The 27500-nt window shown below is 41.8% G+C and overlaps 1 protein-coding gene across 4 annotated transcripts in view; it reads left to right on the forward strand.

Moving 5' to 3' along the window:
* The window catches only part of CHD7 (chromodomain helicase DNA binding protein 7), a 150466-nt gene that overhangs the window by 87773 nt on the left and 35193 nt on the right, over positions 1 to 27500 (forward strand). For all 4 annotated transcript variants that reach the window (XM_056522017.1, XM_056522016.1, XM_056522018.1 and 1 more), the window contains 5 exons: positions 14172 to 14358; positions 15053 to 15190; positions 17923 to 17988; positions 22718 to 22773; positions 25620 to 25734. In XM_056522017.1, coding sequence (XP_056377992.1) covers positions 14172 to 14358; positions 15053 to 15190; positions 17923 to 17988; positions 22718 to 22773; positions 25620 to 25734 — 562 coding nt within the window. The remainder of the gene's footprint in view (positions 1 to 14171; positions 14359 to 15052; positions 15191 to 17922; positions 17989 to 22717; positions 22774 to 25619; positions 25735 to 27500) is intronic.

Consider the following 27500-nt stretch of genomic DNA (forward strand, 5'->3'; position numbering starts at 1 on the left):
GTCAGTTTTGTCCATTTTTTTACCCGTACCCAAAACCGTAATCCACCACGTTTTTTGGTCTGGGTGAAAAACTGTATTAAACCGTATGTGTGTTTTTTTTTTTTTTTTTTTTTTAATTAACATCGGAGTCAATGGGAACCATAGAGAACTGTATGTGTGTACAGTTCCATCCGGGTTTCACCATATGGTTTTTGACTTTGCACAGTTTTTTTTTTTTCTTGAAATTTCAATCAAACAAGAGAAACGTTATTCAAAATCGAATGAAAAGTTTAAAATGTATGTTTTTTTTTTCTTAAAAAAACGGATGCAAACGGACATCATTTTTCAAACCGTATACGGATTAAAATTTGTACACATGTTTTCATACAGTTTAGTCAGGTTTTGAGGAATCAGTTTTTCATCAAAAACTTGATACGGGAACTGTATTGCAAAAACGGAGTGTACATCCACCCTAATCCTGCTTGTCTCGATTGGTTGGGTGAGGTTAGTAACTGGGTCTCGTACATGAGAACATGGGGGGGTCCCAGCGGTTAGCGTTCCCCTGTGACCAGATCCTCTGGATAGGACATAACTTGTGTTATTCAGAGTTCCCCTTCAAAGCTTAATTACTGTTATGTCATCAAATGGGCACTAACGATGGAATTGGGGAGTGACCTGATCACCCTTGATATGTCATGATTCTTATGGCAGGCATGGAGTCTATAATTAGTTTTTTTTGGGGTGGGTTGGAGTTTACTACTAATTTCTTACATGTTTTCCTGCCATATAAAGTTTTGGGTATACTGAAGTAAAATCACTCATGACGCAAAGTTGCTTTTGCGTGTGATATTGGTTCTTCCCCATTGGTGGGTTGGGGAGTCTTCACGCAATGATAACAGAAGTGTCTAAGCATTTTTGAAAACTTTGGAGAGAATGGCGAATCACGTGATCTCCCAAGTGTGCCGTTTGCCGCTCCCAGAGCCGGCCTGTCTTATGGAGTTGCTTTCTATGCAGTTCTTTCATGTACGTTTGCATATTTATTTTTTTATATAGCGTCTGTGTGTCCTGACGTCTGTGATTTAACAAATACTCCAGTTTTGTCTTGTGCCCATCCACATATGCAGTAATTCTCCTGTTTACAGATGAACTGTTTTATAAAATTAAGAACGCCAGTCATGAATATTCATAGAGAATGCTTTGATTCCCCCCCTCTTTTTACTGCTTTGTATGTTTGAGAGGGAGCAGAAGATGGAAAGTTGCCTCTGGTCCTCTGCACTAGTCACTCAGGGGAGGGGGGGGTGGTGGTGGCGGAGGCTCATAGGGCTGGGCACATTTTAACCTTTTCAGTACTGGCCCACTATGCAGCCACCAGACCTGTATTACTTTTTGACCCTTACTCAAATTGATACTGGGAGGTAATGAGTTAAATTTTTCTTTTTCTTTTTTTTTTCTTTCCACTTTCTTCTTCTTTTTTTTTAATTTTTTTTCTTAATTTATTTTGTTTGCTTGTTTTCTCCCCCTTTGCACCGAATCACTTGGATACTAATAAAAAAATATATAAATAAAGGGAAGCACAAAACGCGGCAGCGCAGGTGTTGCCAATGTTTGAAAGCTGATTGAGGGAAGCAGATGGCTTGAGTCAATGGCATCCAGCCAAAAGAGCAGGTGCTGGTCACGTGAGCGCTGGTTACCAGGGTAATGTGATTGCTCTTGGCGTGCAGATGAAAGGAAAGGGGCCCAGCGTTCAGCTGTAGTGTTGTATAATTTGTGGCAGTTAGAGCGGAAATAAAGGCTGGAAATGGAGCCTCATGCTACGGGAGACTTCTGTCCATGTGCACGAGAAACACCGGGACAGTTGGGAAGAGTCGCCCATTGCTTTCTCACAGGGACTTCAGCCTTTATTTCCCTTCCACTCGTTTTCGTTTCAAGTTTTTTTTAACCCTTTTTAAAGGAAAACTTTCTTTTCCGTCGTCCGTCTTATGATGCATCTACTGATGGCGTTTGCAGGCTGGATATAGTGTTGCCACCTGGCCGGTATTTTACCGACACAGCCGGCATTTTGGCTACCCTACTGGTATTTTTATATTAAAAAATATCGGCAATGCAATGGCTGGTATTTATCCAACCAATTCTCCAACCTATACCGGTGTTTCCCAACCTGAGCGCCTCTACCTGTTGCAAAACTACAACTCCCAGCACGCCCGGACAGCCGTTGGCTGTCCGGGCGTGCTGGGAGTTGTAGTTTTGCAACAGCTGGAGGCACTCCTGGTTGGGAAACACTGACCTATACTATATAGTCCAACATGCTGGGAGTTGTAGTTTTTGTTTGGGGCAGCTGCTGAGCCACAGGCTGTATCGGGGCATGCTGGGAGTTGTAGTTCGTAACTAACTGCAACTCCCGAATTAAAAAAAAATCATCAAAAAGTCACACCGAAACAAAAATGGGACTGTTAAAAACTACAGATGGGGGCGCAAAAAATTAGCCCTCATACAGGCCCGTATAAGGAGAAATCAAAAAGTTATTGGGGTCAAAATAGGACAAAATGTCCCCAGCATATGTGTATCCTGTGATGTCACGCATATGTTATGCAAATTAGCATGGGCGGTAAATTTTTTCCGTTTTTTTATTTATTTTATTTATATATTTTTTTTTTATAAAAAAGGTGGTAACCCTAGCTGTATCAGATCCTGTGTAAACAGGGCTCAGGCGCCTCGAAGCCAGAGGAGCTGCTGAACTACAACTTCCAGCATGCCATAATCAAGATATCCATTCATATCCAAGTCTTGGCATTGGGGGAGGTCATTTATCAAAGGATTCTTTGTTACCCGTAGCAACCAATCGGAGCTCAGCTTTCATTTTACCAGAGAAATATGAGAAATGAAAGCGGAGCTGTGATTGGTTGCAATTGGCGACAAAGAAAATCTTAAGACCCTAGATCTTTCCTGTGTAGCCTACCTGAAGATTTGTGTTTTTATAGCCTCTTTACTTTATTTTCATATAAAAATATTTACAAAACACTATACAGTATATTTATGTATTAATTATTATTATTTTTATTATTATTATTAGTAGTAGTATGTTATTATGTTTATTTATTGCTTGTACTTTGTGTGTGCTTATTTCAGGGGTACATTACTGTTGACTTTAGGAGCCAGCCTTAATTTAAAGGGGTATTCCAGGAATTTTTTTTATTTGACTATGCTACAGGGACTGTAAAGTTAGTGTAGTCCATAATATAATGTCTGTACCTGTGTGTGACGGTTTTCTCACAGTTCTTATGCAATTTTCACACCAATATTTATTTTTACCATCATACAAAATGATTGTTGTCTCGGATTTTTCCCAGCTTGCAATGCGGCTGAGACCTCACTCACTAGTCAGCCGATGACAGGGAGTCTGTCTGCTTCAATGGGTGGAGGGATCACTTGGTGGGAGAGAGAGAAACTGCAACTAATGCAACAGCTGTAGGCCCCTGATTGAAAACCACAGGTCTTTTGAATGGATGCTGATCATTTATGTTTCAATGGGTGCGGTGGCTGATGTGTGGGAGGGAGGAAAATGGAATTATGGGATTTGTAGTCAAAAAAAGAAAAGTCAAACAGGAAATAAAAGTTCGCAAACAGCTAGCCACAGTAATCTCACAACATAGCCATTTAGCCCCAAAACAAGTGCAAATCCTTGCATGTCCATTACTGCCTGCCAGGTACGTACTAAAATCACCTCATGGTGGATAACCCCTTTAAAGGGAATGTGTCAATAGAAAATAACCTATTGTTTATTGTTAACCATATTTGTATAAAATGACCTGAAATCTTGCAGTTTCCATTATGGCCACGAGGCCTAAAATGAAACTAAGTTTCTTGTAAACATCATTTCTCAGCAGTATCACAGACAGGAGTACAGTGAAATGTGAAAGCAGTAGATAGATAAATGAGGTACAGACAAAAGCTGATGCCCACAGATCAGCCTCTCCCTCCCTGTAGAATCACCTCTGGAAAAGATTACTGGGCATACACTCTGACCTTTTCATTTATGTCAATGGCGACAGGTCCTGCTGTAAAGCATGCCACTAAATGCTGTATAAAACCATTCAAGTAAGATGGTAGACTTTTATTCCAAAGGAAACAATTTGTAAAAATTTAGCTTTTTTAATTTTTTTATTTTTTTGTGTGTGTTTTTGCTATTTTACTATATGAATTATTAGAGGTCAGAAAGTTTGCCAATGTGAGCAGTTATTATGTAAGCGGGAGGCAAAGGGAGGTATTTCCCAAAAGAAAAGTGCGTATATGGGTCAAGCCCAGTGTGTCACGCTCATGAAAACAGACAGAAACCACAGGCTTGTTATAAATTAACAGATGATGAAAGAGCGGCTGATGTCATCACCTGAGAGGAACTTAATACATATGCAGACATGTCAGATAGGGCCATGCACTCAGGACCCAGCCGGCTGCCGTCCCGGAGAACATTGTGCCCCTCGCTCCCTCCTGCTTTTCTTTGTGAAGGACCCACACAGCAGAGGCAGCCAATTGTACAGGGATCTAATGTCTGCTTTAAGCCATTACGGTGGAAAGAGTTATATCTTGCAGGCAGATTGGTTGTACTAGTATAAATGTGTATAGGCATAGATTTTTTTATTTTTTTTTCTCATGGTCCCTGGATAACCCCTTTAACTTACAGAAATAACTTTTCAATTAATTGTCTGACAGATAAGCAGATCTCATTTTTACACCAGCAGGAGATGGCATATGAACTAGAATAAAGCTACATTTTCATAGGAGTCTCCAAAGTATCGCGGTTGTATTCCATATTTATGCAAGAGATTTCCATTAGGGAACGAACTTTCCTTAATTGTAAAAGAGAACTAGGACACAGGAACTTGGATCGCGTTCACCTATCTAAGTTATTTGCTTTGAGGAGGACAAAAAAGTTATCACTTGAGTTTTTCTCCAGAACTACTCCATAGCCACAAACTTTGCAAGTAGAGAGTATAGATAAAGCACTCACCATGGCCAGAGGTTCAGCAACAAACTTGAGCTTTAATTCCAGACTTGAGCCGGTGAAATAGAGCAGACACACAGGGAGCATGGATGGAACAGGTGAGACGGGGGCGTGACAAAGGGGTGGCAACCGGTTTCACACACTGAGGCGCTTCCTCTGGCCCACAAATGAGGCCTGCGCAATAAAATTGACATTTATTTTTTATTTTTTAAACTGGCATATATGTCTTTAAGTCTCTCCATTGTGCCTAAAGACTTGTTGACCCAAAGCCATCTCTGGACCAGTATGATATATAATGATTGTTGGTCCATAAGATGTAAGCTAGAAAAATGTCAGGACGAGGACTCTAATGATACTACACTCAATTGGCATGCGTACCATTAGGGCTGGGCGGTATACCGGTTCATACCGAATACCGAAATTTTTGGGCTGCACGATATGAATTTTCCCATACCGCAATACCGGTTGGGCCCCTCGGGAATGAATGAATCAGCCCAGCGCTGCGCTGTCTCCACATCCACATCGGGGAACTAATCATATGTGACTCGCCAGCACTGTTCGACTCCCCCCCCCCCCCCCCCCCCAATTATCAGCCCAGCGGGGCACTACTCACATATGTCAAGCACTGCCCTCCTCCTCTTTGTTGGGGGCCGCCGGACGCTGGAACTCTATACTGTACGCCAGTGATCTCCAACCTGCGGACCTCCAGATGTTGCATGCTGGGAGTTGTAGTTTTGCAACAGCTGGAGGTCCACAGGTTGGAGACCACTGCTGTACGCTGTATCCCTATGCCCGGGCTGCAAAAGATAAAGAAAATAAACTTTAACTTACCTACGTCGGCCTTACGCTGGGGACGGGAACGTCTGAGAGCCGTCAGCCTATCACAGGCCGGAGCAATGTCCCGCCCAGGCCAATGATAGACTGAGCCCTCTGTCATGTTAGCGGCCCCCAACAAAGAGGAGGAGGGCAGTGCTTGACATATGTGAGTAGTACCCCGCTGGGCTGATCATTGGCGGGGAGCAGAACAGAGCTGTCTGTGATTTGGTGGGGGGGAAAGCAGAACATCGCTCGCGGGTCACATGATTTTGGGGGGGGGGGGGTGAAAGAAATACCATTATATACCGTGGAACCGCCATAAGTTACAAAAATACAGTGATACACACATTTGGTCATACCGCCCAGCTCTGCGTAGTCCATAGTGGCAGACTATGCGGCTTCTATGGGGTCTAGTTGGTCCCATTCCTTTTTCTATTGGTAAATACTATGCGGAAGTCCATTCCCCAGTTTTCTGCATTGTTGATAAATTAATGGAGGGGGGATATTCAACAATGGGTGACGAAAAGCCAAGGGAAATAAAAACCAGACCGATCTGTCCTGGAGGCAGAATCAGACCCCATCATAGGATCCCATTTAGGCCTTTGCCATTGGTTCCCCTCTCTCCCATGTACGCCTTGTACTCTTTCACTGTTGTCACGTCTGACAAGTGTGCAATACTTTTCTGCGATGTTCGGAAGAGGGTAATTGTGCTTATTTTATGTCCATGGATTGCCTAGTGGTTTGGAATACATGACCTAAGCTTTCCTTGGGATCTGTGATGCTCTGTATGGCATATAAGGAGGGGGTGTTAGACTTGCAGCACTGTGTCCTTACAGAATAGTCTTTCATTGTGCTAGTAGTGAAGCACAGAGAATGTAATCAGATAAGGATGAAAGGGGCTTTATTCCAAATACAAGCAACAAGTTGTATATTTCTGGGGCTTGTCCCCTGCTGCTGCAGCCTGTACTACCAAGCTTTGGCAACAAGTTACACTCAATAGACATAATACAGATTCCTATTTCTCAGACTTGATATATGAAACATTGTGTTCAATTTCTGTATCATACAGTAGTGGAAATGTACCCCTTGCACGTAGACTGTAGTGCCAGCCATGTTGGTGTGTGGCAGTGTTGAATGTACCAACAACACGTCTGGTAACAATCTGAAGGCATTTCGCTTTATAATTTTGGGGGGGGGGGGAAAGTTAGCACATCCTAAGAGTGCATTGTGTAAGTGCAGACAAGCACAAGAGAAGCAGCAGTACGGCAAGCGCTATACTATGTGCAGTCATTGACTACATGGATTATTTGGGGTTAAGAAAAAGTGAGGTTCTTGGTGCACATTTTGGTTGTGAGCCTGCTATCCCAGCGAGGTGACCTCATCTGACCTAAATATAGCTTTTATACTTTATACTTTTATGTCCTTTTGTTAGAAGGTGCAGACTAAAGGTGTTTAAACATGGGAAGACTGCCTGATACGAGTGCAGATAAAGTAGATTGGTGCTCGTTTTTGGAGCCTTATACAAGGCTTGAGTTTACAGGCAGTGCTGGATCAATCATGCAGCCTTCTACCTTCATTATTGTGGGCCGCCTATCTTCTATTAAAAGGGTGGATACAGAGACAAGAAAAAAAGACATGGTCGCACATCCGCAATATGCACTAATGATCTAACGCTTCTCAGCAACATATATAAAACAAACAGGTCGTTTGTGTACTTTATGATCATAAAGTGCATGAAGCCCGCCAGCCTCATCATGGCCACCTGAATGTGGCGGGTCCCTAACATCCCTAGCATAAAATGGTGCGGCACCACGCAGCGACCACCACGACACCAGTGCCCACGGGAGGGGAATTACCCGCTGGCCGAGCAGCCCCAAATGCCACTCGAACCAGCTCACAGGACCCCCCACGCAGACATGGTGCCACGGCAGGAGCAGCCGCCTCACAGTACCACACCAGTGTGAACAGTTTTTTTATATACATATTGCTGAGAAGTGTTAGATCATCTGTGCATATTGTGGATGTGCGACCATGTCTTTTTTTTTTTTTTGTCTCTGTATCCACATTCTATTAAAAGGGGACGTGCGGTAGTTTTATTTTTATGTAAACTAGCTTAGAACATGTGATCAGCTGAAGAACAAGTGTTGGCTCATTCATTGGCTGATCGCTGGCCCGATTTAAGCCTGTTCAGCCGATATTCATAGGATATCTATCTATCTATGTATCACACTTCTGTGAAATCACACTGTCCACTCAGGAAGCAACACTGATTGACAATCAATTTCACATGCTGTTGTGCAAGTGGAACAGACAACAGGTGGAAATTTATATGCAATTTGCAAGACACCCCCAATAAAGGAGTGGTTCTGCAGTTGGTGACCCCAGACCACTTCTCAGTTCCTATGCTTCCTGGCTGATGTTTTGGTCACACTTGAATGCTGGCGGTGCTTTCACTCTAGTGGTAGAATGAGACGGAGTCTACAACCCACACAAGTGGCTCAGGTAGTGCAGCTCATCCAGGATGGCACAACAATGTGAGCTGTGGCAAGAAGGTTTGCTGTGTCTGTCAGCGTAGTGTCCAGAGCATGGAGGTGCTACCAGGAGACAGGCCAGTACATCAGGAGACGTGGAGGAGGCTGTAGGTCATGCTGGCTGTCTGTCAGCGTAGTGTCCAAAGCATGGAGGCGCTACCAGGAGATGTGGGGGAGGCTGTAGGAGGGCAACAACCCAGCAGCAGGACCACTACCTCCACCTTTGTGCAAGGAGGAGCAGGAGGAGCACAGCCAGAGCCCTGCAAAATGACCTCCAGCAGGCCACAAATGTGCATGTGTCCACTCAAACGGTCAGAAACAGACTCCATGAGGGTGGTATGAGGGCCCGACGTCCACAGGTGGGGGTTGTACTTACAGCCCAATACCGTGCAGAATGTTTGGCACTTGCCAGAGAACACAAAGATTGGCAAATTCGCCACTAGTGCCCTGTGCTCCTGCAAGAGTAAGGCATTGACGCTATGGACTGGCCCACCCGTTCCCCAGACCTGAATCTGATCAAGCACATCTGGGACATCATGTCTCACTCCATCCACCAATGCCACGTTACACCACAGACTGTCCAGGAGTTGGCGAATGCTTTAGTCCAGGTCTGGGAGGACATCCCTCAGGAGACCATCCGCCACCTCATCAGGAGCATGTCCAGGCCTTGTAGGGAGGTCATACGGGCACATGGAGGCCACACACACACACACACACACTACTGAGCCTCATTTTGACTTGTTTTAAGGACATTACATAAAGTTGGATCGGCCTGTAGTGTGGTTTTCCACTGTGATTTTGAGTGTGACTCCATATCCAGACCTCCATGGGTTGATAAATTTGATTTCCATTGATGATATTTGTGTGATTTTGTTGTCAGCACATTCAACTATGTAAAGAGGAAAGTATTTCATACGATCAGTTCTTTCATTCAGATCTAGTATGTGTTATCTTAGTGTTTCCTTTATTTTTCTGAGCTGTGTGTGTGTGTATGTGTGTATATATATATATATATATATATATATATATATATATATATATATATATATATATAATAATGCCGCTATTTCTTTTATTTATTTATTTTTATTGTACATTGAGTGGTGACAACTTCCACTTGGCCAAGCAGTTCTCCCCATCTCTTGACCAACAGGATAGATAGGAAATAACTCCATTCTGCACTTGGTTTTTTCGTAGGCCAAGAAGAGTATTTGCTATACCCATCTATCTGATGAAGTCTCCATGTTGCGGCCGATGGGCTTTTTCATATTTTATGAATATCACTGGAATCTTTGCAGGAAGTTCATATTAAGAAATGATGGCGATTTGCCCAACCTGAGTTTGTTATAATAATATTGCATTAATCTATGTATTTGGTGATTGCATATCCATCAGTATGAGTGATGTCCTTCACATTAATCTATCCTAATCATCCATGTCAGACAATGGTGGATTAATGACTGATGTGAAGGATATCTCCTCTACTTGACCCTTGTTGTAGCGCTTGTCTTTTGCTGGGGATATCCGCCCGGACACCTGACCCACATACACGAGACATTTACTGTAAAGTGGTCCGCCTCAACCCCACGGCTAAGGTTACACGTTTTAGGATATCTGCGGAAAGATCTGTTCGCCTTATTTTTGTCATTTGCGCAGAGCCTGTTTTCTTTGGGAGGGATATCAGATGGTGGTGATGAAGTGGAAATACTCAGTGTAACCTAGTTTAAGTTAATCTAAGTATTTGTAGAAGTAATGACGACAAGAGGCGGCCTAGAGATTAATAGTATTATTATTAATAATGTCTGTATTGTGTCCACAATATAGATTTACAGAGCCCTATTTGCATGTTCTTCGTATGCTCAAGTGTATCAGATGTGTAATCCCTTCCATGGTATTTACGGTAACAATACTGATACTGTACTGTATCTAACTGCTCGGAGTCTGTTTCCCAAACAGGGTGCCTCCAGCTGTTACAAAACTACAACTCCCAGCATGCTGGGAGTTGTAGTTTTGCAACAGCTGAAGGCACCCTGGTTGGGAAACACTATCTTAAGGAGAGGCATGCGGTCAGTTCATACTAGGAGTTTTAGCTTTGCAACAGCTGGATGCACCCTGGTTGGGCAACACGGTCTTAAAGGGGTACTCCAGTGGAAAACAATTTTTTAAATCAGCTGGTGCCAAAAAGTTAAACAGATTTGTAAATTACTTCTATTTAAAAATGTTAATCCTTCCAGTACATCAGCTGCTGTATACTATAGAGGAAGTTGTATGGTTCTTTTCAGTCTAACCACAGTGCTCTCTGCTGCCACCTCTGTCCATGTCAGGAACTGTCCAGAGTAGGAGCAAATCCCTATAGCAAACCTCTCCTGCTCTGGACAGTTCCTGACACGGACAGAGGTGGCAGCAGAGAGCACTGTGGTCAGACAGAAAAAAACTATACAACTTTCTGTGGAGAATACAAATGCTAATAAGTACTGGAAGTATTAAGATTTTTAAATAGAAGTAATTTACAAATTTGTATAACTTTCTGGCACCAGTTGATTAGAAAAAAAAGTTTTCCACTGGAGTACTTCTTTAAGGAGTGGCATGTCGGGCCATGCGGTCCAGGCATGCTGGTAGTTGTAGTTTTGAAACAGCTGACTCAAAAGCTCTTTGCATTATGGTTGCGATAGTCACACACCTACTATAATGTACCGTGGAAACCTTGGCCAATTGGTCCTACCGACCAGTCAAAAAGTTACCTCATTATATGTACACAGTGGTCCCTCAAGTTACAATATTGGTTCCAGGATGACCATTGTATGTTGAAACCATTGTATGTTGAGACCAGAACTCTATAGAAACCTGGTAATTGGTTCTAAAGGCACCAAAATGTCATCCAAAAATAGGAAAAAGTGAGGATTAAAGATAAATAAGTAGATAACTAATACAGATAAAGCAAATCCTTACATATAAAAGTAATAAAGATCTGCTGGAAGCTGTAATCACTGTCTAATCACTGTCTATGTCAGTGTTTCCCAAGCAGGGAGCCTCCAGCTGTTGCAAAACTACTACTCCCTACCATGCTGGGAGTTGTAGTTTTGCGACAGCTGGGGGTACCCTGCTTGGGAAAACACTGGTCTATGTAGAGGACAGGAGCTTCTTCAGGGTCCTGTACAGTACACAGTGTCCCAAAAAAAGTAACATGGAGTCACTCTCACCTGGTGTCCAAAGGAGCAGCTAACCCTGGCACAGGTAAAGAGCAGTAAAGAACATGTAATACCTCCCTGTACTGTAGGGGGCGCTACCAGACACCAGTCAGTGCATACGCTTCAGTAATACAGGTGTTTTACCAGTGAACTCCCATTCTGATTGGTCAGTTCCTCCAGCCATTGACACGTTTCGCAGATCTGGACTGTCTGTAGCATTGTATGTTGAGTCTGGTTTCAACTTTTACAATGGTCCAGAATAGACCATTGTATGTTTAAACTATTGTATCTTGAGGCCATTGTAAGTTGAGGGATCACTGGTTCTCGAAAAGTTATCACTTAAGAGCCCGGATATTTTTTTTTTCTGCCATCCGGTAGCGCATCGCCTCTCCGCCCGCCGCCAGTTTCCCTTGACTTTGTTGTAATAGAGAGAGCAGGCTTTTATGAGATTTTTCATAATGGTTGACATTTTTACCCTGCGTACAACTCGAATGGGTTTATCCTCAATTGAGTTAAATAAGTAATGCTGACAAGTGCTTTGCTTTTTCTTTCGTGTTTTGTGTTATTTATTTTTTTAAAATCTTTTTATCACAAAAAATAATGCGCTTTGTAATGACCCGATTACGGCAGAAAAATGCTTACCACTTATCATTGTGAACCTTCAGCCTTCAATGCTTGTTAGATAATACGCTCTACCAGGTGCTTTTACAGCTACAATCGGAGAATGGTTTTCTTTTATAAAATATATATTAATAAAAAAAAACATATATATATATATATATAATATATACAGCAGCACACTAGCACAAAGATATAGATGAAACATGAGTATATAGATATAACATGAAAAGCTATACAGCTGTAATGCATATCTTCATTTAATGCATTACAGCTGTATAGCTTTTCATGTTCTATCTATATACTCATGTTTTATCTATATACTCATGTTTCATCTATATCTTTGTGCTGGCAGTGTGCTGCTGTATTCTCCTGTTGCTGTATATTTAGCCCAGCTGCCTGCACCTGCACGCCAGGTTTTTACAATAGTTTGGAATTAATAGTGCTGGCCAACTTATTCTTTGTGTGTGTGTATGTGTATATATGTGTATGTGTATATATATATATATATATATATATATATATATATATTATATATACATATACATATATATACACATATACACATATATATATACACATATATACATATATACATATATATATATACATATATATATATATTATATTTATAAAAAAATTTAGAGTAATGTTTGTGATTCTTATTAGAACCTAAACGATCCTTGTACTTTCTCTTGAACTGTAAAGCAGGATCCATATTTTTTTACTTAGATTTATTTTTGTATGCTGTATTGGCAGAATGCTAGATGTAATCTTCACTGTTAAAACTTAGTTTTCTTGATTTTATGGGCTTTTTAGGGAGTTTTTTTTGTGTGTTGGGCTGTAGCACTACTGGTGGGAGATGTTGTAGTAAGAAAAGCGATGGATGTGTTGTAGGGTCACAAATCACTATAAAGCTTTCCCATTCTTTCAGGTGTTTATATGTTTTTCATGAATCGTTTTATTCCATGAGTTATAAATCAATGGGATCCATCAGGATGTGTTGCAGTCACTTTTAAAAATGCCTGTAAGAATAAAAGCCATGATGTAGGGTAGTGTTTCCCAGCCAGGGTGCCTCCAGCTGTTGCAAAACATTCGGCTGTCCTGGCATGCTCAGAGTTGTAGTTTTGCAACAGCTGGAGGCAGCATGGTGGGGGACGTGAAAGGAACCATGAAATTGCTATCTAGTCTATCAGCATCATGTTAGAGGGCAGGAGCAGCTGAGCAGATTGATATACAGTGTTGTTGGGAAAAGGATTCAGTAACTTGTATTTCTTTACTTTCGAATCCCTGCACATTCTGGGCTTTGGAGTCCAGTGGGTGGTCTCACTAAATTTGTTTGTTACTACTACTAAGATAAAATTTTTTTTTAAATAATTAGATATATTTATTAGAGATGAGTGAAGTTACAGTGATTCGATTCGTCACAAACTTCTCGGCTCAGCAGTTGCTGACTTTATCCTGCATAAACTAGTTCAGCTTTCAGGTGGGCTGGAAAAGGTGGATACAGTCCTAGGAGAGAGTCTCCAGCCACCGGAGCACCTGAAAGCTGAGCTCATTTATGCAGGATAAAATCAACTGCCGAGCCGAGAAGTTTGTGACGATTCGAATCACTGTAACTTCACTCATCTCTAATATCTCTCACTATCTCTCTGTCTCTATTATATATATTATATACACACACACACACACACACACACACACACACACACACACACACACACATATATATATATATATATATATATATATATATATATATATATATAATGTGTATGTTGAGCTCTTACTGGCCTATAACATTCTGCTGGCAGATCAGACTGCTGGTTGGAAGTGGGGGGGATGCAACTGCACCCATTGGGTATTGATGCAACCAGATGACTCCCAATAAATATCGTGCACCTATTCTAATAAATAGAACCCATGCACAGTACTCACTAGGCGTCATACCGTACCGTACGGTTTTATTTATGCTTTTTATGATCACATTTTGCAAATGTTTTAAGTTACTTATTTATTTTTTCTTTTTCCACCTTGCAGTAATAAGTCTGATGCTGAGGGAAGTGCACAAAAGAAAAAAGCTGTTAAGGCGAAGCCTGAAGGTGCGGAAGCCTCCGATTTGGACAAAACTACTGTTTCTACTACTGCTACTGCTACTACTACTCCTCCTACTACTACTACTACTACTTCCCCACCACCAGAAGAAGAGGATGACTCTGGCATACAGGTAATAGGATGCTGCAAATCCGATCGGTTAGGCTGACTAAACGCTGCCGTTTGGCTTTGACAAGTTCAATGTCCGAAAGGAGCCGAACGGACCCTATACAGGTTGGAGCACAAATAACAGACTGGTCCTGACAGGTCCCATTGACTTGAATGGAGGTCGTCTGGTGGCTGTTATTTTATAGTAGGTGAGCGGGGGATAATAATAGAACACGCGCTGTTTCTTTTTTTCTCTGCTCACCTACCACCCTAGTGGCTTGACCAACGGAGCTCCCTTTAGCAGAGCATGTCCAGTGTCAACAAGCCCTAAGAAGTAACCCCTACCTCCCCCTCACAAACTAGATCTGTATCCTTACAGGGTGCTTCCATCTGTTGCTAAACTACAACTCCCAGCATGCCCGGACAGCCAAAGGCTGTCCGTGCATGCTGAGAGTTATAGTTTTGCAACAGGTGGAGGAGCCCTGGTTGGGAAGCAATGATCTATACAAAGGAGATTGTGGTGGTTTTGTAATAGACAAAGGGATGATTGGCGCCCTGATTCTTGATTGTAATTGCGGAATGATCTGTGCATCGGTGCTCGGCGCAGTGATGAGAATCAACAGGTGGCATATATAGTCCATCGGTATATGCAGAAAACAAGCTTTATGAATTAAAAACTTGCGATAAAACGAATTAATTTTTTTATTTTATTTTTTCAGAAAAGACGCTCCAGCAGGCAGGTAAAGAGGAAACGTTACACAGAAGATCTGGAGTTCAAGATTTCAGACGATGAGCCGGATGATCTCGATCCTACCGGGAGATATTCCCCATCAAATACATCACAATCTGAGCAGCAGGTTAGTATTTTTTTTATTTTTTTTAATTAATCTTCAACTCCTCTCAGCCTTCCAAGGTAGAGGTTCATCTCTTGAAGGGCACCAAAGAGTCTGAGCCTATCTTTTATATACAGAATATGAGTGTTTCTTCATAATACTATGTTCATAGCTGGCTCGTTTTCAAGAGCAGATGTCTGCCATGGCACCAGCTAAGAAAATCCTTGAAAATTTAAGTGTTCAACCAGGACTGCTGGACTTACAAACCAGCCAAGAACTGACTTAAAGGGGTTATCCAGGAAAAAGCTTTTTATATATATATATATATATATATATATATATATATATATATATATATATATATATATATATATATATATAATCTATATCTATCAACTGGCTCCAGAAAGTTAAACAGATTTGTAAATTACCGTATTTATCGGCGTATAACACGCACTTTTTAGGCTAAAATTTTTAGCCTTAAGTCTGTGTGCGTGTTATACGCCGATACGCCCCCAGGAAAGGCAGGGGAGAGAGGCCGTCGCTGCCCGCTTCTCTCCCCCTGCCTTTCCTGGGGTCTAGAGCGCTGCTGTCGGCCCTTCTCACCCCCTGGTTATCGGCGCCGCTGCCCGTTCTGTCCCCCTGACTATCTGTGCCGGCGCCGATAGCCAGGGGGAGAGAAGCGGCGCCGACAGCCAGGGGGAGAGAAGGGGCAGCGGCACCCATTGCCGGCGCCGCTGCCCCGTTGCCTCCCCCCATCCCCGGTGGCATAATTACCTGAGTCGGGTCCGCGCTGCTGCAGGCCTCCGTCGTGCGTCCCCGGCGTCGTTGTTATGCGCTGAACGGCGCGGCGCATGGCGTCAGTGCGCCGCGCCGTGCCGTGCATAGCAACGATGCTGGGGACGCACGACGGAGGCCTGCAGCAGCGCGGACCCGACTCAGGTAATTATGCCACCGGGGATGGGGGGAGGCAACGGGGCAGCGGCGCCGGCAATGGGTGCCGCTGCCCCTTCTCTCCCCCTGGCTGTCGGCGCCGCTTCTCTCCCCCTGGCTATCGGCGCCGGCACCGATAGTCAGGGGGACAGAACGGGCAGCGGCGCCGATAACCAGGGGGTGAAAAGGGCCGACAGCAGCGCTCTAGACCCCAGGAAAGGCAGGGGGAGAGAAGCGAGCAGCGACGGCCTCTCTCCCCCTGCCTTTCCTGGGGGTATATCGGGGTATACACGCGCACACACGCACCCTCATTTTACCATGGATATTTGGGTAAAAAAATTTTTTTACCCAAATATCCTTGGTAAAATGAGGGTGCGTGTTATAGGCCGGTGCGTGGTATACCCCTATAAATACGGTACTTCGATTAAAAAATCTTAATCCTTTCAGTACTTATGAGCTGATGAAGTTGAGTTGTTCTTTTCTGTCTAAGTGCTCTCTGATGACACCTGTCTCGGGAACCACCCAGTTTAGAAGCAAATCCCCAAAGCAAACCTATTCTACTCTGTGCAGTTCCCGAGACAAGCAGAGATGTCAGCAGAGAGGGCTGTTGCCAGACAGAAAAACAACAACTCCACTTCAGCAGCTAATAATTATTGAAAGGATTAAGATTTTTTAATAGAAGTAATTAACAAATCTGTTTAACTTTCTGGAGCCAGTTGATATAAGAAAAAAAAGTTTTTTCCTGGATTACCCCTTTAATGCTAAAATATTTTCTAGAAAAATAAAAACCAATGAATGAGATATTAAAGGGGTATTTCCACCTGGTTAAAACATGGCTTCCAGTCTGTTAGCAGCTGTCGAGGTGGTCAGAATCATAAAGCAGCCAAAGTAGTTATAGAATTAGCACATTTTTTCAAGTGAGATATTTAAATAAATGTTGCAGGGAAGATAAAAAAAAAACTAAGAAAAAAGAGTTACGTCAACGATTCAGAAACAGAGAGGTAGCCAGATTAGCTCCATTAAATGGGTATAATGAGCATCTGAGGTTACGGTATCTCCCCATTCAGTTCATTGAGCCTCTTTCAAAAGGCAGTTTTTTAATGCATTTTTTTTAGCCTTTTTTCAACTTTTTTTTTTGCTACAGCAAATGCTGTTAGCAAACTGTCTCTTTTTTTTCTGGGACAAAGGTAATGCAAAAAAATGGGTGGAAAAAAAATAAAATTGAGTCACGAACTGTAAAATTAAGTGCAATGATTTTTTTTTCCCAGCAGCCATAAAATTGTCTGTCTAATTTTGTTGAATAAGAATAACCAGTGTTCAATAGAACTTATACAAAAATAAATAAAAAAATCTTTGTTCTTTAGCCAGTTGATAAACTGAAAATACTGTGTGAACATGGCCTAACCCCAGTGCCTTTGGCTTTGCGGGCGTGCTGGAAACTCCCAGATTGAGGAAACCCTGATATAGTTTATTACTGAAGACATGTCTTCTGGTGACCTATTAGACATCCATATTGTGAGCAGTACCATTTCCCTCTATTTTTTATGCCATGGCCTTTTATCATTTTAAAACAAAATTGCCTTGTCACCAGAACCAGTGATGAGGAAGCTAGTTGGTCTGCCCCTGTTGGGCTCTGTTACTGGTGCCATCTGCTTGTGAGTAGCCATTATGGGAGCTGGATCCAATGCCAGTTGCTTGTGAGCAGCCAACAATTGATTCATGTATGTAGAACATCACCTGGTTTCTTTCTTTTATAGGATAGTTGATTGGTTTAGAGCATTTATTTTTCCGATTTCACAGAATCTTGCTTTTTCTTTGTCTAGGAGTCTTTAGATGCCGAAGGACCTGTTGTGGAGAAAATAATGAGCAGTCGTGTAGCAAAGAAACAGGTAAGTCTGTCTGGAATTAACAATGTTGAGCGACCATTTTCATCCTTGTTTGAAGGGACCATTTTTTTCTTTGTGAATAAACACAAAAAATAAGAACCCATAAGATAATTAGAGCTTCTGTAGTTGTGATTTCCACCCTTTTCCTGCTTCAGAGCTGTCTGCAATGACGTAAACCCACATGGAAATGGAGCGTGACTCCATTTTTGTAGCCTAATAAGTTATTTTTAATGCAATGCCTTGAGTAATGTTTAAGAATATTAGGCCTTTCCCAGATTTATAGGAAAATATTTCAGCAGGAAATGATGAAGATTTTCCTAGAAGTGGAGAGGGAGGAGGTTCTCTACCAGATGTGATTTAATCAAGTGCTTGGGTAGTACAGCCACAAGCCTCTTATATTTACCTTGGTTCCTTTGCATAATAGTCATTGCTTATTTAACACCTTTTCAATGTGCAGATATCAAGTAATAAGACTTTTCAAAGGCTTGTAGCCTTGCATAGGCTTCAATGTAAGTGCCGTGGTCTTGTATATGGCATTACAAAGCTATAGCTTGCACAGCAATCCTGGCCAGATGCTACCAAGATCTTACTGCTTGCACAAAGTGCGGTTTCTCTTTTACTCTATACAAAGATTGCATCAAAATCTGTGTGATTCCAGCTATAAGAAGATCTGACAGGTCATATTTACAACCGAATGCCACAACTTATCAAATAATTATGTTTTTACCTATGATCAGTAATCAAGGAGGCGAGGACAAGATGCGTAAATGCTGCAGCATCACTCGCCTCCTGGGACACCCTCCCTGAATAGTTGATTGACATACTGGGCTCATCTTACATCGCTGAGCCCTGTCTCTAAATCCTGTGCTGTGGCACTAAAGCAGCTTGACCCTGCCTCCCTGACACATGAGCCTAAGGAGGAAGTCATAGCTTATGGCAAACTAATCAACATTTACAAAGGTTTGCGTCATATTTTAGTACTGTCACCTATCTGTCAGTTTCTGCAACTCATATCCTAAATATGAGCTGACAGATTATACAGGTTTTATCTATGATTCAACTATGAAGATTGGTTTTGCCCCCAGAGTGTTTGCCATGCGTGTTGACAAGTAGAACATTTTATGGTGTTATAGGTTATGTACATGCATTGTGAAATTCTTTTACATAGTGGTTAATATAGGTAATAATGTTGCCCTGTTTGCACTACTGTCATGCTTGGGATAGGTTTACCCATATGCTGCAGACTTTATGTTGTGCCGACAGAAAAATAGAGTAAATATTAAAACTTGACTTTTCTTGCACGAAATCCATGAAACCAATAGCTTTTCAGGCTTGCTGGTTATTGTAGTTTTAAGACCACTGGTGTATATGTTGTGTGTGGCCATACCCTTAAAGTAACTGTCCAGTCAGGAGCTTATAAATGATACAGAATTCAGCTTACCTCCATTACGGCCAATCTCTACCAGTAAAGCGCAGGTTTATACAAGGCAGTACATGGTTTATACAAGTTCCCTATGGGGAATGATAGTGTTTAAATAAAATAGAAAATAAAAATTGTGTTAACCCCTATATAAATTAACCCCTTCTAAAATAACATTTCAAATGACTCCCTATTTTTCGAATAAAGTGTAAACATATTTAGTAAACTGCAAAAGTGAAAAGTCGCCTGGTCCTTAAAGGGGTAGTCCAGTGGTGAAAAACTTATCCCCTATCCTAAGGATAGGGGATAAGTTTGAGATCACGGGGGGTCCGACCGCTGGGGCACCCTGCGATCTTTCTGTACGGGGGCCAGGCTCTCCGGCCAGATAGCGGGTGTCGACCCCCGCACGAAGCGGCGGCCGACACGCCCCCTCAATACATCTCTATGGCAGAGCCGGAGATTGCCGAAGGCAGCGCTTCAGCTCTGCCATAGAGTTTTATTGAGGGGGCGTGTCAGCCGATGCCTCGTGCGGAGGTCGACACGCCCCCTTCCCGCGGGCTGTCGGGGCTCCGTACAGGAGATCGCAGGGGGCCCCAGCGATCGGACCCCCCGCAATCTCAAACTTATCCCCTATCCTTAGGATAGGGGATAAGTTGTTTACCACTGAGTCACCACTGGACTACTCCTTTAAGCAGTTAATGTTTATAAGTTGTTGCTTTTTGCATTTCTTGTCTCTAGGTTGAAACAATAAATTTAATCATAAAATATTAGATAATTTTAAAAAGTAAGTGTCCTGAATTGTGCCCTCAATTTTGGTGAATTGTAGAATTAGGAAATCTCTGCAATTTGATAGTTCAGTAATACATTGCTCAAAAAAATAAAGGGAACACTTAAAACACATTGTAACTCCAAGTCAATCACACTCAGGAAGCAACACTGATTGACAATCAATTTCACATGCTGTGGTGCAAATGGAACAGACAACAGGTGGAAGTTATAGGCAGTTAGCAAGACACCCCAATAAAGGAGTAGTTTTGCAGGCAGTGACCACAGACCACTTCTCAGTTCCAATGCTTCCTGGCTGATGTTTTGGTCACTTTTGAATACTGGCGGTGCTTTCACTCTAGTGGTAGGAGATGTGGAGGAGGCCATAGGAGGGCAACAACCCAGCAGTAGCACTGCTACCTCCACCTTTGTGCAAAGAGGAGCACTGCCAGAGCCCTGCAAAATGACCTCCAGCAGGCCACAAATGTGCATGTGTATGCTCAAACTGTCAGAAACAGACTCCATGAGGGTGGTATGAGAGCCAGACATCTACAGAAGGGGGTTGTGCTTACAGCCCAACACCGTGCAGGACGTTTGGCTTTTGCCATAGAACACAAAGATTGGAAAATTCGCCACTGGCGCCCTGTGCTCTTCACAGATGAAAGCAGGTTCACACTGAGCACATGTGACAGACCTGAATCCGATTTGAGCACATCTGGGACATCATGTCTTGCTCCATCCACCAATGCCACGTTGCACCACAGACTGTCCAGGAGTTGGCGGATGCTTTAGTCCAGGTCTGGGAAGACATCCCTCAGGACACCATCCTCATCAGGATCATGCCCAGGCATTGTAGGGAGGTCATACGGGCACGTGGAGGCCACACACACTACTGAGCCTCATTTTGACTTGTTTTAAGGACATTATATCAAAGTTGGATCAGCCTGTACTGTGGTTTTCCACTTTGATTTTGAGTGTGACTCCATATTCAGACCTCCATGGGTTGATATATTTGTCAGCACATTCAACTATGTAAAGACGAAAGTATTTCATACGATTAGTTCATTCATTCAGATCTAGGATGTGTTATCTTAGTGTTCCCTTAATTTTTTTGAGCAGTGTAGGTTGAGTGCAAAACACTGTAAATATATATCATAACCATGTATAATAACAAACGGCTGTATACAGAAAAGTATACACTAATTACAAGCTAGACATTGAATGTATTTTATGCAAAGGAAATGGAAGGCTCTCGCCTAGCCTATAATACCTAAAACCGAGCAGAACCCATCTAAACTCCTATGCCCTAGGTGTTAAAAAAATGTAAAATGAAGAAAAGAATGACGGTACTCAAAGTTAAATCGATATAAAATCTCAATTATGTATTTATTGAAAAGAACAATATAAACCTATATAAATAATATCGCTGTGGCTTTTCAGACGGCTATATATTGTATATATTTTATAGGTTTATATTGTTATTTCTAATAAATACATCATTGAGATTTAATATCCATTTAACTTTGAGCACCGTCATTCTTTTCTTAATGTTGAATGTATTTTGTTTGGCTCGGTGTGAGGCAAATCCCCACTTATCCATCGCCGTAGTCTTTCACAGGCTGCATTTTCAGCCATAGAGAGAATCTGCTGTAAAATTCAGTTTCGTTTTGCTGTTGAGCCATGACTCTTTCTAATATACGCAGGCTGACAGCATCTTTCCAGGAATTTTCTTACTCGCGTACACATTGGCTTCCTTCAGATTCATTCATCTCTAGTTAAAACAGCTCGGGAGAAAGTGCAGACTCAGTCCTTCAACATCTCTTAAATGAATGTCTTAACTGGTATCTTAACCACCGTGGCGAGAGCTTTGTATCAAATCCGACTCAATCATGCACTCGCTGATGTCTTAAGTGCGAACACGAAAGCAATATAAATTGTAGACCACAAGCGTTTTGTAGTCCGTGGTTAGCTTCCTCTCAACACACAAGCACACACCCTGTAGAAGCCAATTGTAAAAATGCAGTAAGACTGTCTTCAGCCAGCCAAAAATAATACATTTGGCATTAGGGAGTGCAGTTGCTAATTGGCTGCTGCCTGAGAAAATGGTACGCTTGGCGTCTACTTAACGCTGTGGGTTTGGCTGCCAGCCAGGTACAGGGTCAGGCTGTTGTGAATGAAAACGGCGTGTGGTGAGGGAGGAGTTAAAAATGATTCATGTCTCAGATATGACAATGCAGAATTGGACAGCTGTGTGTTCGCCAGAAACATTTGCTTTTTATTTCCTAGGATTTAAATGGGTAATATCATCCCAGGACTGTATACGCCATGTGCTAAACATTACTCCGTCTGAACGTAGTCACGGAGAAGTGGAGTCTGCCATCCAGACTACTACAAATAGTTTGATCCCAGCAGACAGACGGAGACGACTTGCAGCCCCGCATTCCACATTGCAAACACTCCCGTCAGCCGCTCTCCCCAATTGGTCGCCCATAACAGTGATTCACATTAAGGCAGGTCCCCTTACAATGTTCTTCTTCTCTCTTCTAGCTGGAGTCTGGGGAAGAAGTAGAAGTTGAAGAATTTTATGTGAAGTATAAGAACTTGTAAGTAAATGTTATGACATGGTTTTGATGTGTTTTGCTTCTAATTTTTGACGTTCTTTTTAGCTCTCAAGAATAGAGGTGTCATAACAAAAACTTATGGCGGCAGAGAAGCAGCTTCTCTGTATGCTTAAAGGGGTACTCCGGTGGAAAACTTTTTTTTTTATTTTTATTTTTTTTTAATCCGCTGATGCCAGATAGTTAAAAAGATTTGTAAGTGACTTCTATTAAAAAAAAATCTTAATCCTTCCAGTACTTATTAGCTGCTGAATACTACAGAGGAAATTATTTTCTTTTTGGAACACAGAGCTCTCTGCTGACATCATGAGCACAGTGCTCTCTGCTGACATCTCTGTCCATTTTAGGAACTGTCCAGAGCAGCATATGTTTGCTATGGGGATTTTCTCCTACTCTGCTGACATCTCTGTCCATTTTAAGAACTGTCCAGAGAGCACGGTGCTCATGATGTCAGCAGAGAGCTCTGTGTTCCAAAAAAGAAAAGAATTTCCTCTGTAGTATTCAGCAGCTAATAAGAACTGGAAGGATTAAGATTTTTTAATAGAAGAAATTTTCAAATCTAAGTTTCTGGCACCAGTTGATTTAAAAAAAAAAAAAAAAAAAAAAAAAATCCCACCCGAGTACTCCTTTTAAAATGTATTTTCATCTCACAGGGATCTATGCAACTATAAAAGGGAAGCGCTTCAGTGACAATTCCTCCAACGTACTGTTATGGGAGTAACTTAGACAGATGCAAAGTGCTTATAGCCTATTTATACTGATACTTATAGCCTATTTATACTGATACTTATAGCTAGAGATGAGCGAACTTACAGTAAATTCGATTCGTCACGAACTTCTCAGCTCGGCGGTTGCTGACTTTTCCTGCATAAATTAGTTCAGCTTTCCGGTGCTCCGGTGGGCTGAAAAAGGTGGATACATTATTAGGAAAGAGTCTCCTAGGACTGTATCCACCTTTTCCAGCCCACCGGAGCACCAGAAAGCTTAACAAATTTATGCAGGAAAAGACAGCAACCGCCGAGCCGAGAAGTTTGTGACGAATCGAATTTACTGTAAGTTCGCTCATCTCTACTTATAGCCTATTTATACTGAATTTTTTTTTTCCACTGCTGCAAACTGTATCTGAAATAAAGGGGAACCTATAGTCGATCATGTTTTCCGATTTATGTAAATAAATATTCATTCTAATTCCCAATATGTTGTTTTAATTCTTCACGGTTTTCTAGATCTGCTTATCATTGAATGAGCACACGTTCAGAGTGCAGACCTAAGGCCCCCCTTACACATTAGACAGATGTTAGGCCAGTGTTTCCCAACCAGGGTGCCTCCATCTGTTGCAAAACTACAATTCCCAGCACCATGTTAGGCACAACTTGACAATTTTGGGTGCATAGACAAATATCTTATGGGTATGTTCACACTACGGATTGTGAACGGAATCTTCACTCACAGAATTCCGCGAGCGGAGATTCCATTCTGGCGGCCGCCACCGAAATACTTCGGTGGTCTGCCGCGCGGCACTGCGCCGTCACCATTGACGGCCATGCAGTGTTCGCGGACTTCCGCGCAAAGAATGAACCTGTTCTTTCTCTGCGCGGAACAATTTCAGCGGCGAAATTGTCCGCCGCTGAAATTCCGCAGTGTGAACGGGTCTCGCGGAAGACCCATTCACACTGATGTTTATGTTCTCAGCGCGTAATTCCGTTTTACAGGAGTTACGTAGTGTGAACATACCCTAAGTGTATGGGGCCTCCCAGTTATCTCCCGACAGATGATGTCGGGTGACAAGAATTGGGCATGTTAAATTTTATCTGCCCAGGTCTTTGTTGTCCTAAAGGTGATAATTGGGTAATTCCCTATGAATACATGCAATTGCATTCATTTTCAGTATAACCTTAAACTGCCTAAAAACCTGCATACAGTTAATGGCTCCTTCACTGTTAATAGCAATAAGAGATTTAAAGGGGTATTCCAGGAAAAAACTTTTTTATATATATCAACTGGCTCCAGAAAGTTAGATTTGTAAATTACTTCTATAAAAAAAATCTTAATCCTTTCAGTATTTATGAGCTTCGGAAGTTAAGGTTGTTCTTTTCTGTCTAAGCACTCTCTGATGACACGTGTCTTGGGAAACGTCCAGTTTAGAAGAGGTTTGCTATGGGGATTTGCTTCTAAACTGGGCATTTCCCGAGACAGGTGTCATCAGAGAGCACTTAGACAGAAAAGAACAACCTTAACTTCAGAAGCTCATAAGTACTGAAAGGATTAAGATTTTTGAATAGAAGTAATTTACAAATCTGTTTAACTTTCTGGAGCCAGTTGATATGTAAAAAGAAAAGTTTTTCCTGGATAACCCCTTTAATAAATGTAGAACATTGTAAACAAAGTATATTAGAATGTTGCTTCAAATTGGACCCCCCTCCCCCTTAATTATATGGAAGCTGCTTAAGTGGAATTGTATAAAAGTTAAGGGTTTTCTGTGTATTTTATTCATGTTATTCAAGGACTTTGTTCAATGATCTGCACTAGAGATGAGCGAACTTACAGTAAATTCGATTCGTCACGAACTTCTCGGCTCGACCAGTTGATGACTTATCCCGCATAAATTAGTTCAGCCTTCAGGTGCTCCGGTGGGCTGGAAAAGGTGGATACATTCCTAGGAAAGAGTCTCCTAGGACTGTATCCACCTTTTCCAGCCCACTGGAGCACTGGAAAGCTGAACTAATTTATGCAGGAAAAGACATCAACTGCCGAGCCGAGAAGTTCGTGACGAATCGAATTTACTGTAAGTTCGCTCATCTCTAATCTGCACACGTCTCTTCTTTCTGTAGTTCATATTTGCACTGCCAATGGGCCACCTTGGAGGAGCTTGAGAAAGACAAGAGGATTCAGCAGAAAATCAAGCGTTTTCGCGCCAAGCAAGGCCAGAACAAGTTTCTCTCTGAGGTAAGAGGCACTGCTCCTGTGGGTATATACACGTGACATCTAAATTTCATCGCATCACGTAGTTTTAAGATTTCTTTGTTGCAAACAGGAAGTAGGTTGTCTTCCTGTTAGGATGTATAGTGAATTGTATACCATAATTACTTGGGGGATGTCCCGATCCTTTGATTGACAGCTCTTCCTCCCCAAGAAAGATTGTTGCCGTTTTCCTATAATTTGTAAATGGTTTACAATTGAACCCTAACCCTGAGGAATAATACGGGGGCTTCTCTGTAATTATTTCCCGCGAGCAGGTGTTTAAGGAACCTCCGTTATCACATTAGATTCCTATTTATTTGCAGTCTACACTGAATGTTTTGAGGAAAAATCAATGGCGGTCTGATCGATCTTGTTTGATTTCAGTGCTCTTAAGGGCTGACTTATTTCCCAGCGCACCTTCTTAAAGGGTTTAGCCTGTTTCTTTGTAAAGTTCCACAGCCGAGTGACTCTTTTCCTCTCATTTGTTGCAAATTTTACTGATGGTTAGAGGAAAATGACCTAATTCTCTCTCTGGCTTTGGGAAATAAGAGATTTTTGTTCGGTTTGCAACCAAATTCTAAGGAAGAACACAACTATTGCATTAGTCTTACTAGGAGAATTGTGATTCCAGTCTTGTTTTATTATTGCTTGCATAATTGTGCATGCATTATTGCACTGTGTATGTAATATGTATATATATATATATATATATGTATGAGAGAGAGATAGATAGATGCAAATCTATGTTGCAGTATTTTGTAATACCTTCTTATTGGACTATTACAAGATACTGCAACATTTTTTAATTTGCACCTGCATCACTAATACGGCTACTCAAATTTACTATATATATATAAATATATATATATAAATATATATATATATATATATATATATATATATATATATATATATATATTTATAGACGTTGGGGTTATCCCCGCACCTAATGAATTGTCTTGATCAAAGCTATAGAATGTTTGGATAATACATCGTTATTTGCTAATAAATAATTAGTATTTGTCGAACATGTTGGGATGAGCAGAAGGGTTAATATGGGTGTTGTACGTGAGCCGGAGCCGTTCATGCATATTCTGGTCATATCTCTTGGAGAGCTAATTATGCGGAGGATTGTGCCTGTCCTTCTCAGATTTGGACAATTACCCACATGGGACTCAGCTTCTGATCACCAATTTAATTTCACTTAGATCTGTATGCAGAGCTGGAGCAAGGGTCAAACGGATGAAAGTCTTCAATGCTTCCCTTTGGTCGGCCCAAGACGTATAATACTTAAGTTTAATAATGTAATAGGGCAGGACTTAAAAATAAATTTTCAATGGTGGAGAAATCTAAAATTAGCCCATTAGTTTCCATACTGCCAGAATAACCTAGACGCCTGATCAATCCGTGAATCGATTGACTTAATTTAAGAAATAAAACAAAAATAAAATGTATTCAATCCTGAGAACCGAGGATATTTGTCCCCAGAAGGAGTGGCGTGGAAGCGCTAAACCATGACCCGTGCACCATTCATTCTTTATGGGGCTTCTGAACATTGCTGAGCTCTGGATAGGAGATAACGTTACATATTATGATAACCCCCTTTAAGCTGGCCATACACATAATTCAGCTGAATGCTTATTTCTCTTTCTCTCCCAACCTGTACCGAGAAACATGCACTCTTAGCCTTGTATGTGCTACTCTGGCAGCATCATTTCTCCTAGAGAACGGGGATCAAGCAGTTGAAATCC

The sequence above is a fragment of the Hyla sarda genome, chromosome 5, assembly GCF_029499605.1.
Source record: "Hyla sarda isolate aHylSar1 chromosome 5, aHylSar1.hap1, whole genome shotgun sequence".
Taxonomy (NCBI): Eukaryota; Metazoa; Chordata; class Amphibia; order Anura; family Hylidae; genus Hyla; species Hyla sarda.